The sequence below is a fragment of the Chiroxiphia lanceolata genome, chromosome 14, assembly GCF_009829145.1.
Source record: "Chiroxiphia lanceolata isolate bChiLan1 chromosome 14, bChiLan1.pri, whole genome shotgun sequence".
Taxonomy (NCBI): Eukaryota; Metazoa; Chordata; class Aves; order Passeriformes; family Pipridae; genus Chiroxiphia; species Chiroxiphia lanceolata.
In genome coordinates, this window is record NC_045650.1 from 2,618,196 (window position 1) to 2,633,681 (window position 15,486).

Consider the following 15,486-nt stretch of genomic DNA (forward strand, 5'->3'; position numbering starts at 1 on the left):
CTCCTACATATGATAAGGTAAAGAGAAAAGTGGAAAAGCTTTGTCTTTCTGGTATTCCAAGTGTGCCACAGGGAAGAGAAGCCAGCATGTGCAGGACAGGCATCCCTGGGAAGGAGCCCCCAGGGGAGTGGGAGAAGGCAGGTTCCTCCCTGGACTCAGCCCCAGATCCCCAGAGCATCCCCCTGCCCTCCAAGTAGAACAACAACAGACATTTAAAGGCAGAGTTGCTGCTGGCCCGGGCTGAAGCAGCACATAAAGCATTCCAACCATCTCCTGCACAAAACCACAAACCAGGCCAGGCATTTATTTTCCAAGCAGAAGGAATAGGATCTGTCAGTGACATCTCGAGCTGAGGCAGCTTTGAGCTGTACAAGAATTCCAACATCGCCACGGCGCCGCTGGCTGGAAGCAGTAGCAGCAGGGACGGGCTGCTGGATGGCTTTGGAAGATAAAAGTATCTGGCTTTTGCTCCATGGAAAGATGAGGAATTTGTTTGCATTTGAGAGAGTCTGAGTTGTACCCAACTTCCAGCCAAGTCCAACCAGGAGTCCCCACTCCCCACAGAACAGGTTTATCGTGGAGCGTAAAACAACTGCGGCCGTGAGGAACAGCACCAGCTTCCCCAAGCACCCACCAAGCTCCCCAGCTCCAGGGAATGGGCACAGTTTTATTAACAGGAAAAGCATGTGGTCAGCTCTGGGACAGGGATTGAGGAGCACAGAGGGACATGGTGGACCAGGCTAGGAAGGGTTTATTGCATAGTTGTTGGCCAAAGGAGACCCGGAGCGGCGCCGCAGGGAAGTGGCCGTGTTGGAAGTTCTCCAGCTGGGATCTGGCGTGAGGAGGGAGCAGGGAACAGCACACACACCCCTGTGGACATTCTGGGTGCAGGGCTCTCTGGTGGGACAGGTGGTGGTGAGGAGGAGGAGGTCACCTGTGCAATGTCCAACACCATCGGGGGGTTTGGGGAAAGGGCAGGAACGTCAGGCTTGGCCTCTGGGATTTTCATTACATGCTCAAGGGAAATCAAGGAGGTGGAATCTTTGGGCATGGATCTGTAAAAGGGATCAGGAGGGGAATACATCTGTGAACTCCTCCTGCCTCCCTTGGGGTTTCCTGGCAAGGCAGCGGCAGAATAATTAATACATTCACTAATTAATTAAAACCAGCTTCTTCCCAATCAGAAACTGGGCCCAATTTTAAGGGGGAGGGTTGGTCTGGTGTTTTTTATCTTCTTTCAGCCAAGCAGCCTCAGCCAGCCAATTTTTAATTTTCCCTCCCCTGTTTTGGCTTTATAAGGTTCTAATTTTTCCCAAGTGGCTAATTGGGAATACACCACCCTGAGTACAGCCATGTCCCTCTGCCACCACCTGAACACTGTGCAAGATCATCCTGCTCCTTCCACACCTCTGGAGGTGCACAAACACCTTGGATTTTCCTCCCCAGGTTAGTAACAACAGTTCCAATGAAAGAAGAGGAGGAAATACAATTCTCTAACATTTTGCTTTTACTCCTTCATGGAATCTTTCCAATGCAACTTCACAAAAGCAACGTAAATAAAGTCTATTTTTCTTCTAAAAAGAAGATCCTGTTCCACAGATTCCATAGTGCAATTGGTTATCTGGTAGAAAAAAAATTATCTTCTTCGGCTCCATGGAGGAAAACTCTGGAAACAGTTCCATGGTCTCAATAAAAATAGGAAAGTCTATCCAGGATGGGCTAGAAAGTTCCATGTGTGTGGACACACAATTCCTACAGTCTGCCTCTAGTTGAAGAGGATGGACTCTGGGTCCTGGTTGGCCATCTGTGCAATGTGCTTTAGTACATCCTTTTTGGTGATGATCCCCAGCAGCTTCCTGGAAAATGAAACATGTTTTTAATGCACTGACACCCCCAGAAGGGTCCCTTGGCAGGGCTATTTGAGGCCCTTGCAGGGGCTGAAGAACCTTTTGGGATCTGAAGTGACACCTCACCCAAAGGATTCTTCCCTGTGAGGGTGGGGAGGCCCTGGCACAGGTTGCCCAGAGAAGCTGTGGCTGTCCCATCCCTGGAAGTGTCCTGGACAGGGCTTGGAGCAACCTGGGCTAGCAGAAGGTGTCCCTGCCCATGGCAGAGGGTGGCACTGGATGGGATTTAAGGTCTCTTCCAACTCAAACTTCTGGGATTCTATGAAATGTGAGACTCACAAGCCTCAGCAGACACTCCATCAGTATTTTACACTAAAAAAGTAAGGAGGTTATAACCAAAAGACTAATATTAATCACAGAATCATGGAATTCTCAAGGTTGGAAAAGACCTCCAACACCATCCAGTCCCCCCTGTGCCCCATTCCCACCTTGTCCCCAGCCCAGAGCACTGAGTGCCACGTCCAGTCTTTCCTTGGACACCTCCAGGGATGGGGACTCCACCACCTCCCTGGGAAGTTCCAATGTGTAACAACCCCTTCCATGAAGAAATTCTTCCTGATATCCAACCTGAACCTGCCCTGGCACAGCTTGAGGCCACTTCCTCTTGTCCTGTCACTTGTTACCTAGAAGAGCCCAACCCCTACCTTGCTACAAGGTCTTATTAACTTCATTAACTTCCTAACTTCTTCTCTAAAAGACCCACTTCAGTGTGTGGTGCTGCTCTTTAAAGCCCCAGCACTTGGCAGCTGGGCCTTAAAAAGGTGCCCAAAGACAGGCCAGGAATGAGGCAGCTGGGAAGAACATCCGTGGAGAGCACACGGAGCGGTGGGGGAGAGCTGGCAGTGGCTGATCCAAAGGCACCACAGCAGGGAGAGAATTCCTGCTGGTGCCATGCTCCAGGAATGGATCACTCAGTTTGCTCTCATCCTTCCCCTCCTCAAACTACTCTTATCAGCACCAAAGCAAATTCCAGGATACACATGGACAGATTTGGGAGGGGGTTTGAGCCCATCAGCTGCAGAGACCCATCAGCACAGGACCTGGGCCTCTGCCTCACAGCCCTTATCTTCCTGCTCCAGCTGGAACTGGGCTGTCACAATTCCCTTCTTCCAGGCAAAAACTGCTCCAGCATCCAGCATGGACGCCCATGGATGTCCCCTTTGCCCCTTGAGAGCAGAGGAGGCTCTGACCCGGGCCCCCAGGGCTCTTACCCGTTGTGAGTGACGAGGCACTGGCGCAATCCCAGCTTGCGGAAAATATCCACGACGATTTCCATGGGCGTTTCATCCGTCACTGTGAAGGGACTGAGGTCCAGGATGCTCCTGAGTTTCAGCACAGAGGGGGAGCTCGGAGGCAGTGGGGGACAGTAGTCAGTGAAACAAATGATTGAAGTGCTCACGATCCCGTCCTGCTTCTTCCGGGCGTTTTCTGGAAGAAGAAATATCTGATTAAATATCAGCCCTCCTTTCCTTTTCTAAATAGAAGAGCATTCCCCTTCCTCTGCCCACACTGGATGTCCTTAGAAGTCCATTCCTTCCTTTCACCTGAGCTGTTTCTTCCCCCACTGAGGGAGGGAGTATGTTTCCAGCCTTTCTTCTAATGGAATCACAGAGTCAATAAGGTTGGAAAAGACCTTTAAGATCAAGTCCAACCACCAACACAGCACCACCACCATGTTCACCACTAACAATGTCCTCAAGTGCCACATCCACACGTTTTCTGAACATTTCCAGGGATGGTGACACCACCTGGGCAGCCTGTGCCAGTGCTGGACAACCCTTTCCATGAAAAAACTTTCCCCAATATCCTAAACCTAAACCTCCCCTGGTGCAATTTCACGTCGTTTCCTCTCCTCCTGTCACTTGTTACCTGGGAGAAGAGACAGCAGAACCTCCAAGGTCTCCAAAGTTCCACCCCAGGGGTGAGACCAGAATGTGCTTTGCCCAAGGCCAAGGCTGCTACACCTCAGCATTGTGCTCTGGCCAGGTAAATACAAGTTCTGGAGATCTTTAACTTCCCAGTTTTAAAGAGGCAGTAGATAAAATGCTTTGTACTTTTATAAGTCACCAATTTGGGTCCCATGCAGAGCAGTTAAAGGACTATTTTTAAGCCCTTAACGACTTGCATAGGCTCCATGGAGGTCACTTGGGTCAGGAATGGAGAACATGTCAACATCCCTCAGACCTTCCCATGAGAGCACGCACAGGTAACGTGGGTACCTGCCACACTGCAACTCAAGAGCAGCATTCCAAGACTCCCTGGGAGCGGGCTGGCCTGGCAGCCCAAACACCAGGATCACTCTTAAGTGAATCCCTGGAGATTCCAAGGAACACAAGGGCAGGAATTTGTGGTGGTACTACAGAGCTGCCTCACAGAAGGCAGGCAATGCACAGAATGTCACAGTGCACTTGTTCCTAGATATTTTGTTCCCTATTGACATAAGCATTTGCCCAGGTACTGATTCAGGAGAGCAAGAGCAACAGTCACATGCTCCAAAAACTGTACTGAATATCCTAAAACCAAGGCAGAAATCTCACCTGAAAAGAGAGAAGGAACACGTGGAGTTGATTTGCAGACGAAGAAACTTAATTATAAAACTCCTCTAGCCCTGCCACAGACAAAGCAAGCTCAGGACCCACCTCCCTCAACCCACCCGGGCAGTGACCCAATATTCAGCACCTGGACCAACCAGACAGGTTTGAGCCGTGACCAGTTCACAAAGCTTCCCACATCCAGTCACCACAAAGCCAGGAAGGCTTTGCTCTTGCTGGAAAGGAGCCTCACACTTCACAACCATGCCTTGAAGTTCACAGACTCAGCAGAGCCACACTTAATGGCACCGGACAACTCTACAAGGATCTGAAAGGACACTGTAGCAAGGTGGGGGTCAGCACTTTCTCCCAGGTAACAAGTGACAGGACAAGGGGACACAGCCTGCAGCTGCACCGGGGAGGTTGGACATCAGAAGGAATTTCTTCACAGAAAGGGCTCGTTAAACATTGGAAGGGGCTGCCCAGGGAGGTGTTGGGAGCTCCTCATCACTGGAGGTGTTCAAGGAACAACTTGGATGTGTCACTCAGTGCTCTGGGCTGGGTGACAAGGTGGGGATTGGTCACAGGTTGGACTTGGAGGTCTTTTCCAAGTGATTCTGGGATTCCGTGACAAGCCACCCTGTCCTTCACATCCGATGCAAGCAGGAGGCACCAGGAAGCACAGCCACCAGCACGAGGGGTGTCTGAACTCCTCAGTTAATGGCAGCTGGCATTTAAGGCCTCTGACAGCAGCACTGCCCCTTACCATGAAATGATGAGGTCCCTCCTGAGGACAAAGCCCACCCAGGCGCTGGGACGCCCGGGACACCACCACGGGGGTAGCCGCTGTAGGGTGGTTTTGGTGACGATGGTCTCCACGTCCTCCACGGTCATGCTGTCCTGGGTGATGACCGTCAGGGGAGGGTCGTTCTTGCGCGGCCTCATCACGTCCATGGCCCGCGTCTTGTGCGAGAACTCCTCCTTGGCCTCCAGGAAGGGGTACCCGTTGAGGCGGATGTGGGCGTCGTAAATCCCTTCCCGCCCGATGGCGTCGGCCACCCACTTGCTGGTCATGGCTGCTGCCATCAGGGGCACGATGTACTCCAGCCCCCCCGTGAGCTCGAACATGATGACCACCAGCGACACGGTCATTCGGGTCACCCCGCCTGCAGGCACAGCACAGGAAGGCAGATGACACAAACGGGTGATTTGGGGGATTTTCCACCTGCTCCCAGGTGTGTTTCACCCGCCCTCTGCCACCCAGAGAAGGGCTGGTACCAGCACAGGTGGTGCTGTTGGGCTCTGACATGAGTGGAACCCGTGGGATGGGGTGCAAGGTTTCCGTGGGGTTTTGCCTCAGCACATTTTAATTATGCTTTTGAGATTCAAGTCCCAAAGCGACATTTCAGAGGAGTTTTGTTCCAATACCCAACCCCTAAAGGGGCACTTCAGTACTGCCCAGTGGCAAACAGAACTGTAAATGCAGTTGAACTGGATTCATGTTCCATATTTCTATGTATTTTCCCATTACATTCAAACAATCCCAGAAGGCTGGAAGGAATCTTAAAGTCTATCTTGTTCCAACCCCCTGATGTGGGCAGGGACACCTTCCACTAGACCAGGTTGATCAGATAAGTTGCATCCCCTCTAAAAAGGTCCAAGATGGGGTTTGGTAACATGTTTTTATTGCTCCTGAGAGTTTTTCCTGATAAAGTAATGCCTTAAGACTTACACATATTTTGTGGAGAAGAGGACTGGGAATTACAGGTCTGGGAGGATTGGAAAGTGAAGTTGGATCACGTGTACCCAAACCCTCAAACTCAGCCAAGAGGGAGAAGTGTTACCAAAAAACACTTGAAAGCAGAATTGCATCACAATACTTAAGGCCAGAACAGGAAGTAAAATGAATTAAAACATTTTACTTTAAAAATCCCATAGGAAAATGTAAGTCCCTGGGCAGCCTCATCTGTCCCGGCTCCCACTCTGGAGCTTCCCACCGGAGCCTGCCGTGTCCAGCACCAGGTTGGGGCTGGCAAAAGAACACCAACAGGATGAGAAACACATGGCACGTTCTGCTAAGTGTCCTGAGGCCCTGGAGGTGAAGCCAGCTTCGATGGCCTGCCACAACTGCAGCTCCTCCACCACAGAGCCACTGAGAGGCACAACAAGATGACCTTTAAGGTCCCTTCCAACCCAAACCATTCTGTGACTAAAGCTGAAAAAGACCTCTAAGATCACCCGAGTTCCAACCTCCAACCCCTACAACGCCTCTTCACGTGGCCAAGCAAAGCCCCAGCCTGCGGGCTGGCCCTGGGGAGGGCTGTGCTTACCCAGACACGCCGCGGCGCCCACCATGGCGTAGAGGCCGGGGGTGATGCAGTCGGCCCCCTGGCTGCACCAGCCGCTGAAGATGGCCCAGTCGTGGTGGTAGAAGGCCAGCTGCTCCACGGCCACCCCGAGCAGCCGCCCTGCGATGGCCCCCACGGCCATGCTGGGGATGAAGAGGCCCGAGGGCACCTGTGGGAACAACGTGTCGGTGAGCGCCAGCGCCCGGAGGCTTCACAGATGAGGGATGGAACCCCCAAACGGACACAGTTAGAGGTTTGCTGGAGTTAAAGTCACAGAACTGTGGGGTTGGAAGCATGTTTTAAAGGTCTTCTACAGGCCAACCCCCATGCAATGAGCAGGGACATAAAAACTGTCAAGGATCAGAGAATACTGGAGTGGTTTGGGTTGGAAGGGACCTTAAAGCTCATGAGTTCCACCCCCTGCCACGGGCAGGAACACCTTCTGCTAGACCAGGTTACTCAAGCCCCGTCCCCTCTGCCCTTCCTGCACCCTCGTGCTCCAAATTCTCTGCAAGAGAGTCTGAATTGTCTCCTTTCTGACCAGGAGAACCAGCCACACAATTGGTTGGTGTGGAACAGGACAAGCTCTTCTCAAAAGAGAACATAACCAACCTTCACCCTCACGCCGCTAACTCCACGCCTTTCCAACACCACCACATGTTTATTGCAGGTATGGGATTTTCCCACTCTCTTCATTCACACACCGGGTGTGGAATCATCCTTCTTCCCTGCCAGAAATTCAAACTCCACTGTGACAGGGAATTAGCACACGCAGCACAAGTGACACCCAGCAAAGCCACTGTCAGCACGTTTCAGCTCTGTTGTGCTGTTCCAGGGCTCTGAAAGCACCTGTTGTTTGAATCAGGGAATTCCCTCCCTCCCCTTTCTTTTCCACAGTGGCCATACAGCTTTGTCACACCTTGTCTGTCTCTGTTACAGACTCAATGGTTGCCTCGGAATGTCAGCGCCACCTCGGGGCACAACGATGCCAAACCTCTGTGGTGGGGTCACCTTTCGGGCAGATCCTTGAGGATGGGGGAAAAGGGAGATCTCAGCTCCACCACATGAACCCAGTGCAGGAGAGCTCAGACCTGGGCACTACAACTGCAGCTCCAGAGGCTGCACCAAATGAGTTCCAAACCATCTGAGCAAGGAACAGCTCTGATTAAGCATCTACAAATTAAGGTGTCGATTGCTTTGCAATAATTGTTGCATCTGTACCACATATATATTGAAAAGGCCTGAAGCAGGACAATTCTGGTCTGGGGAAACAGGATGTGGAGCCCTGAGACACCAGTTTTGTGACTGCATTTTGGTGTTCTCACTCAGGATGAAAGGTTTCTACTGCCCTCGGTACGAGGGCAAGACCAATAACTGCAGCCTGTCACCTCAGAGCAGAGCTTGGGGGAATCATGTCCGGTTAGGGAGGAAATTATACTTTAAGACCAGGACGTCCTTTACAGCAAGCCTCACCCTTCATGCCAAAGGTAAAGATGGTGATGAAGACTTCATGATGAGGGCCAGAGCCAGCTGCCACATGGCAGTTGTACACGCCGGGCCGGCAGCGCGGTCCGGCAGGTCGTCCCCCTTGGTGCTGTGAAACATTCACGTACTCGCAGCGCTTGGACGAGTCCAAAATCCCACAGTCGTTGAAGAGCTCTGAAATGAGCTCGCTGGTGCTCATCCTGGTGTACTCGTTGGGGAAGGCCAGGGATGGCTGTGATGGCTGTGACCACAAACACCTCAGCACGGGGTATTTGCCCAGCCGGGTTCGTCTTGCGCCGCCGGCACCAGGCGATGTTGCTGAGTATGAGAAAGCTCCCCAGAGTCCACCAAATATTCCAACAGGAGGAAGGCACCAGCTCCAGCAGGTGCACGGCATGTGAAACTCCACGTAGAAGAGGACGAGGCGGCTGTTCCCGAAGGGGTTGATGGAGCGCAGGGTGAAGGCAGCGACCAGCGCGGCGAAGAAGGAGCGCCACAGCGTCTTGAGAGGAAGTAGTAACTCACCTGAAGGCAACAACAAAGCAGATTTGGTCACTTTAACAATGTCACTGCCCCACTGCAGGAACGCAGAGCAGGGCAGAGATCCATGTCTGCTGGCTCATTCCCTCCTCTCCAGTCAAGCAGCCCCAGGGTTGATTTGGAGCTCCCAATTCCAACAGCGGTTGCAATGAGCGGGATGGGCCCTGGCCTCCCCACTTCCACTGCAGCAAGTGCCCTCTGTGATCCCTGAAGCGACTCACTCGGATAACAAAAGGTGTACACATCAGCCATGAGCTGATTCTGGAGAACTGTGTGGCTCTGCAAGGTCAAAGTGCCAAACAGCAGCACCTGCTATTGCTGCCACACAACTAGTGCTCAGCTGAGCAAATCCACTCCAGCCTCCTCTGAAAGCCATCATGGCCCTCCCCTGAGCTAAGCCTTGAGGCAAGCAGCGTGATCTTTTCACACTGAGATCAAGAGATCAAGGTTTTAGAAGCTCCTTGGGAAGAAAAGGGGGGTTGATAAGTCAGAGAAGTTTGTTCCCCAGTATCCTGGGACAGAACTGTCAGGAGAGTGGACAAGAGGAAATGGCCTCAAGCTCTGCCAGGGGAGGGTCAGGTTGGACACAGGAGGAATTTCTTCACTGAAAGGGTTGCTAAACATTGGAAGGGGCTGCCCAGGGAGGTGGTGAAGTCCCCATCCCTTGGAGGGATGGATGTGGCACTCTGTGCTCTGGTCTGGCTGACAAGATAGGGATCAGTCACAGGTTGGACTTGGAGGTCTTTTCCAACCTCAGTGATTCTATACGGAAAACACAGCTGTGGCCGTGGAGCAGTCAGCGATGCCGAGCATGGACAGACCAGGGCAAACCAACCAGTTTATGGCAAAGCTGTGGACAGACACGATCCAAATTAACCCTCCAGCACTCATAAGAAGTACCTGAACCCCCAACTAGCTTTTAGGTTGGCCTTGTACATACAGTATTCCAGAGGCCCTGCTTTCCACAGCCCAGCAGGCAGGAGCGGGCTGTGTTTTTAACCCAGCAGGGCCAGTTCTGCACTAAACCAGCTCAAGAGCCAAGGTTACCTCTTCCAGGCTGAAGAGCACTCCTCCAATGGGCGCACCAAAAGCCACCGATACGCCGGCGGCGGCGGCTGCTGACAGCACCTGAGGGAGGACAAAGGCAGTCAGACTTCTCAGCCCTCCCAACCACTCCTTTCTTCTGTTTGCCTTCACTTAAATTTGTACATGTTTATCTCCAGCCAGTGCCACGGTCAGCTGGGTCTGACCTGCCTTAAAGGCAGCAGGGAAAAGGTGGATGTGAGCCAATTCCCGAGGGAGAAGCAGCTCCAAAAAATCAGCGTTAGCATTTCAAACAGTCCCAGCCCCAAATGGGTAGAAGAGGCATCACTGGCAACTTCCTCTTCTGTTTCAACCGATTTCACCTCAGATAAGCTTCAGTACAATACAATAGCAGTAATTTCACCCCACAGAACACCCCGAGTTTTCCTGTCTCACATTCCCCCTGTGTTCTCAGCAGGGTGTAACATATGTGGAGGTGCTCTGGAGCCCTCCAAACCCTGCCAGCCCACCCAGTGGTTTCTGCCAGGTTTGGTTCAGCAGAAGGTACATTGGCACACGTGGCACACACTGGCACACGGAGAACATGCCAGAACAGAACAGTTTTACCCCCCGGGGGAAGCCCCAGAGCCACGACCTCCCCACTTTGGTGTCTCCACGTACCTCCCTGCGCTTGGCTTCGTTCTTGCGGTACTTGGTGAAGAGATGGCACAGGATGTTCCCACAGCAGCAGGCGACGTGGACCAGGGGCCCCTCCTTGCCCAGGCTCAGCCCCGAGGACACGGCCAGCACGAGGGTGATGGTTTTGATGACCAGCGTCCACTTGCCCAGGTAGCCTCTAATGATGAAACCACTTAAGATAGTTTTGATCTGGAAGTCAAGCACACAAAGCTCTACAGGCTTTCATTCAAGCCCTGGTCAGAGCTCCTGATTTACTGGGACCCTACCCTTCCCTACAGCTTTCAGAGTGCCCTCCACGAGCTATCAAAAGTAACTTAGAGTCTGTAAAAATTTCCCTCCATGTAAAGGCAGAATCAGCCACCTGAGTCCTTCCTCAGGGCCCCTATCCCTGATGGAGAAACACCCAAGCAGTACCTCCTACAGTAAATGCCAAAACATCTTAATTTTTAAAGGGATTGCACAGAGATTTTAGTACTAGACACGTTTCAGGAATGGCTTGGAGAAACACCCATACGTTAAACCACTACCTGAAGTGGAAGAAATTATTCCATAGCAGGTGTGTGTCAAGTTTTGGATGGTGGATCCCCCTACCCCACCTGAAAAACAACCCACTCTCATTCTCACTCACCTCTGGGATCCCTGAGCCACAGGCATACGGAGCAAACCCCTTCACAAGTAGCACAGCAAGAAGGGAGAACATCAAGGCCCAGACAACGTACATGAAGTAGTTGAGAATATACGCAAACGCCCCCTGAAAAAACACGGAGAGAAAATGCCCAAATTAGATCATTTCAAGTGACCCCATATCACACCTGTGCACTGAAGTGAGCACAGACAAACAGCAGGTCATCTCAGAGAGTTATCAGCCAAAAATGGAGAGAGCTACCCTAAGCCTGAGGTTTCAAGGTACATGTGCTGGGTTATGGGGATGAACCAATCCGACCTCCAAAAGCCATTCATTAAACAGCAAACAAGGTACAGGAGTAGAATCACGGAATTATTTAGGCTGGAAAAGACCTCTAGGATGATCAAGTTCAGCCTCAGCTTGGAAGTGGCTCAGTGTTGTCCCAGTCAAGCAGCTGCTCCACTGCATAGAGCTGCCCCAAACACAGGACTGGAGCCCGTGACATTCCCTCCAAAATGTTCATGGGCAAAATACCCTCCAGCACCATGTCTTGGACACACAACTAACACATTGCACCTGTAAAACTGGCAGTGTTTTGCTTCCCCACATCCTCATCTGAGGACAACACATCAGTAACTTGTTGACACCCTTGGAAGACCCCAACGATTGAGCGTTTAACCACTGAACCACCCAGAGCTTGGACTTCTGGCATCTACACCCAGATCACTCCCTGGGATGACACAGGCTGGGTAACTGGGGAATCCAGCAGCAAAAACAGCTGCAGTCACCCTCTCCATAGCCCAGGATGAGCTGGGACCAGCTCTTCCACTCGGGACACTTGTCTCTGTCGGTTGAAGGTGGTGTTGGATTTCCAGCAGCAGTGCTCATGGTTGAACCAGAACCCTGCCAAGCACACTCCTTCCTTCAGATCCGTCATCCAGTGGGCAGAGATGTCAATCAGCCCTGCCAAGGAACCTGGTTTAAAAAAAAAACAAACCCAATAGTTTAATAATCACCTTGTGCACACTCAACACCTGAAGGTCACAGCCTGCCCCACTAGTCCTGACTCACCCTCCAACACATAGAGAAACACTGGTATTTCTGCCTACAATTCATTCTGTGGAGAGCTAAAGGGGCAGATTTGCTTGATTTTGAATAATTTCAATATATTGAAAAGAGCAGGTGAGGGAACAGCACGGCTGATGATATTTCAAAGGCTGACTGTGTTCAAACCCACCCTGCATCGCCAGCAATTAATTCTTCCCAATGACACTGAAAACTGTTTATCAAATATAGCACAGCAACATTCCTGGAGGACTCAGACAAAATGTGTCACCAGAATCCAGGAGCTGCACCAACAACGCCGACACTGCGACAGGAATAACTCTGAATTTGGAAAAAAACATTTCCAATGCCAATTCAAAAAAAGAAAAATAAAGGAGGGGAAAGTTACAACTGTGCCAAGTGAAACAACGCCAGCAGAGCCGCACAGAAGTTAATTTGGATTTAAAAAGAGGAATCTTCATGCAATTTTCTATTAATAACTTCTGTGATCCCTGAAGATCACTGGGATCAGCTCTGCTCTCACCCAAACCCCCAGAGCAAAGCAGAGGCCAGGGACAGGGACCTCTGATCCATAGGAGCAAGTGGCAGCACAAGCTTCAGAGGCTGCAATCAACATTCAGCAAATCCAGCAGTTAATGACAAACTGGCCAGCAGCCTTCCTGGGTAAACATTAACAGGAGATTTCACTTTCAACCCTCGTGACAGATGCTTTGCTGCCTTCCTACCAGGAAGATCTGTATCCAAGGGATTTACTCCTGCTGCCCTAGGGCCAAAGTTTGCTTCTAAGTCATTTAAAAGGTGTCAGCCAGCCAGCCAACCTCTGAAAGAAGCTGACTTCCAAAAAACACCTCTTCCTTTTTATATCCAAGTAAAGTGGAAAAAAAAAAACAACAAAAGAGAAGTAACTCTTGCTGGCAGCCCTTGGCATTAACCTCTGCAGTGCCCACGAGGAGCACTTGGCACAGATGTACACAAAGCACAGCACTCTCCTCCAGCCCAGCATTTCCATCAGCTCTGCTTTAATTAACATTTTTATTTGTTTCAGAGCTCTGTACCAGCAGCAGCCCCAGAGCAGTGTCCAGGACAGCTCTCAGCCTCAGTTTGTACTTTGCTTTTGCACAAATGGGGCCTCAAAACACTTAAAAATAATTCTCTGTGAGCTACATTGCAGTGGCAGAGCCCTCGGTGGTGGCACAAGTGCTCACTCCAGGGACAAATCCTGCTCTAGGGACCTGCCAGGGCTTGTGGAGGAATTGATCCCGATGCTGTAGTACAGGAATTAGTTTTTCCCTGGAGGTTTGCTCTTACCTGCCAACAACCCAATGAAGAGCATCAACAACCAGCCGAGAAGGCATCGCTCACCACTGTGCAGCAGTGCCCAGGTGGACTCTTTGCTTCTGTTGGTGATCTGGGAAAGGGTTTTCAAAAGGAAACAAAAATCCATGAGAACGCTGATCCACTGTGGTGTAAATGCTCTAAGAACTACTTGGTGACACTGTCACTGTACTTTGGGGGGGTGAGGGGAGGAGAAAAAGCATCAGACAGCAGCTGCTCCTACAGCTGGTGCAGTAATGCAGCTCTGGTTGGGAGGTGTAGGAGAATGGATCAAGGGTCATGGAATCCCAGAATGAGTTGGGTGCGAAGGGACCTTGAAGATCATTCATTCCAACCCCCCTGCTATGGGCAGGGACACCTTCCTTATCCAGGTTGCTCCAAGCCCCATCCAACTGGCCTTGGACACTTCCAGGGATGGGGCAGCCACAGCTGCTCTGTGCCAGGATCTCAAGGATAGGGACACAAGGGGGTCACAGGTTTAATGCCAGCACAGAGGAATGGCCAGGCTGGGAACAGCCAATGGTGGCACTGGGAATTGAGACTCAGCCCCATCCAGATGCCCCAGGCTGAGCTGACCTGTCAGTCTCCACTGCTCCTGACAGGCGGACAAAGGGGGACAGAACAGCCATTGTGTGCCCCAAGTACCCAGCTGCCTCTCCCAAGGGAAACATTCCAGCTCACCACTATTATTCCCAGATAAAAAGGCACATTGATGCACACAACTAATGCCACTAAATGAGGAATAAACGCAGTAAGAATCCTTTCTGCCTGGATGAGCATCTGTTGGGTTTTTCCAAATGCCACACTGATCCCTGTGATGGAATCCAGGAGGGCTTGGGGTGGCTGCCAAAACTACTTCCTTTAGATTTCTTTCCATTGAACAAACCCCACACCTCTTTGGCAGCCCTAACTTCTGCCTTGACCTGATTTGATCTCTCCTATGAAGACAGGCTGGGGTTGTCCAGTCTGGAGAAGAAAAGGCTCCCGGGAGACCTTAGAGTCCCTTCCAGTGCCTAACAGGGCTCCAAGAGAGCTGGAAAGGAACTCTGGACAAGGGCCTGGAGTCACAGGACAAAGAGGAATGGCTTCCCACTGCCAGAGGGCAGGGTTAGGTGCAATATTGGGAAGGATATTCCTGGCTGTGAGGGTGGGGAGGCCCTGGTACAGGTTGCCCAGAGAAACTGTGGCTACCCCATCCCTGGAATTGTTCAAGGCCAGGTTTGGACAGGCCTTGGAGCAACCTGGTCTTGTGGAAGGAGTCCCTGCCCATGGCAGGGGGTTGGAACTGGATGATCTTTAAGGTCCCTCCAACCCAAACCATTCCATGATTCTCTGATCTCTGCAGACAGGAAACTGTGCCACACTGATGGCACCACCCTTGTACCCAGACCTGTGACGAGGCTTTGGGGTTTGGACCCTTAACCCAATAACAGGACCAGTTTTGGGGGCAGGAGGCAGCAGGGACACAAAGCCCCTTGGCTGGGTCTGCACTCACTCAAATTTTTGGGCATTATACTGTATTTCTTGTATTTGTTCCCACCCAGAGCAGAGTGTGTGCTTCTATTTGGGTCCTGTTAGCAAAGACACAAGTTGTTTGTGAGGCCCAGGGGAAAAAAATAAAGAATCAAAGAATATTTTGGGAAACAAATAGACAAGTTGAGTTCAGTCATCACCCTCCAAGAGTGCTGCCAGCAAGGCAGGAGCAGACTGAAGACATGGGTAGTTCATTCAAAGTCCCCCTTGCTGTCTGAGCAAATTCCTTTAATTGCACAGTGGTGCAAAGGGATTCTGGAAGAATTCTGGAAGAACTGCACTTCTCAAACAAAATAATTCCAACAGAAAGAGCATCTTTCACCTTTGCAATTGTGAAAGCAGAAAAACAGGCTGGTTTGCCTATTTGAAACCCACATTTTAAATAAATAAAAATC

General features: G+C 51.2%; 1 protein-coding gene across 1 annotated transcript in view; it reads right to left on the reverse strand.

Moving 5' to 3' along the window:
- Positions 1-211: 211 nt before the first annotated feature.
- LOC116794024 (H(+)/Cl(-) exchange transporter 5-like) overlaps positions 212-15,486 on the reverse strand; it is a 29,003-nt gene continuing 13,728 nt past the window's right edge. Inside the window, 19 exon segments of the mRNA XM_032702339.1 lie at positions 212-1,856; positions 3,119-3,335; positions 4,413-4,420; positions 5,205-5,242; positions 5,244-5,285; positions 5,288-5,604; positions 6,769-6,955; positions 8,255-8,292; positions 8,295-8,389; positions 8,391-8,497; positions 8,499-8,602; positions 8,605-8,784; positions 8,787-8,796; positions 9,859-9,939; positions 10,516-10,722; positions 11,162-11,286; positions 11,950-12,007; positions 12,009-12,133; positions 13,532-13,631. Of these exon segments, the coding sequence (XP_032558230.1) occupies positions 1,766-1,856; positions 3,119-3,335; positions 4,413-4,420; positions 5,205-5,242; positions 5,244-5,285; positions 5,288-5,604; positions 6,769-6,955; positions 8,255-8,292; positions 8,295-8,389; positions 8,391-8,497; positions 8,499-8,602; positions 8,605-8,784; positions 8,787-8,796; positions 9,859-9,939; positions 10,516-10,722; positions 11,162-11,286; positions 11,950-12,007; positions 12,009-12,133; positions 13,532-13,631 (2,130 nt within the window). The 3' untranslated portion in view covers positions 212-1,765.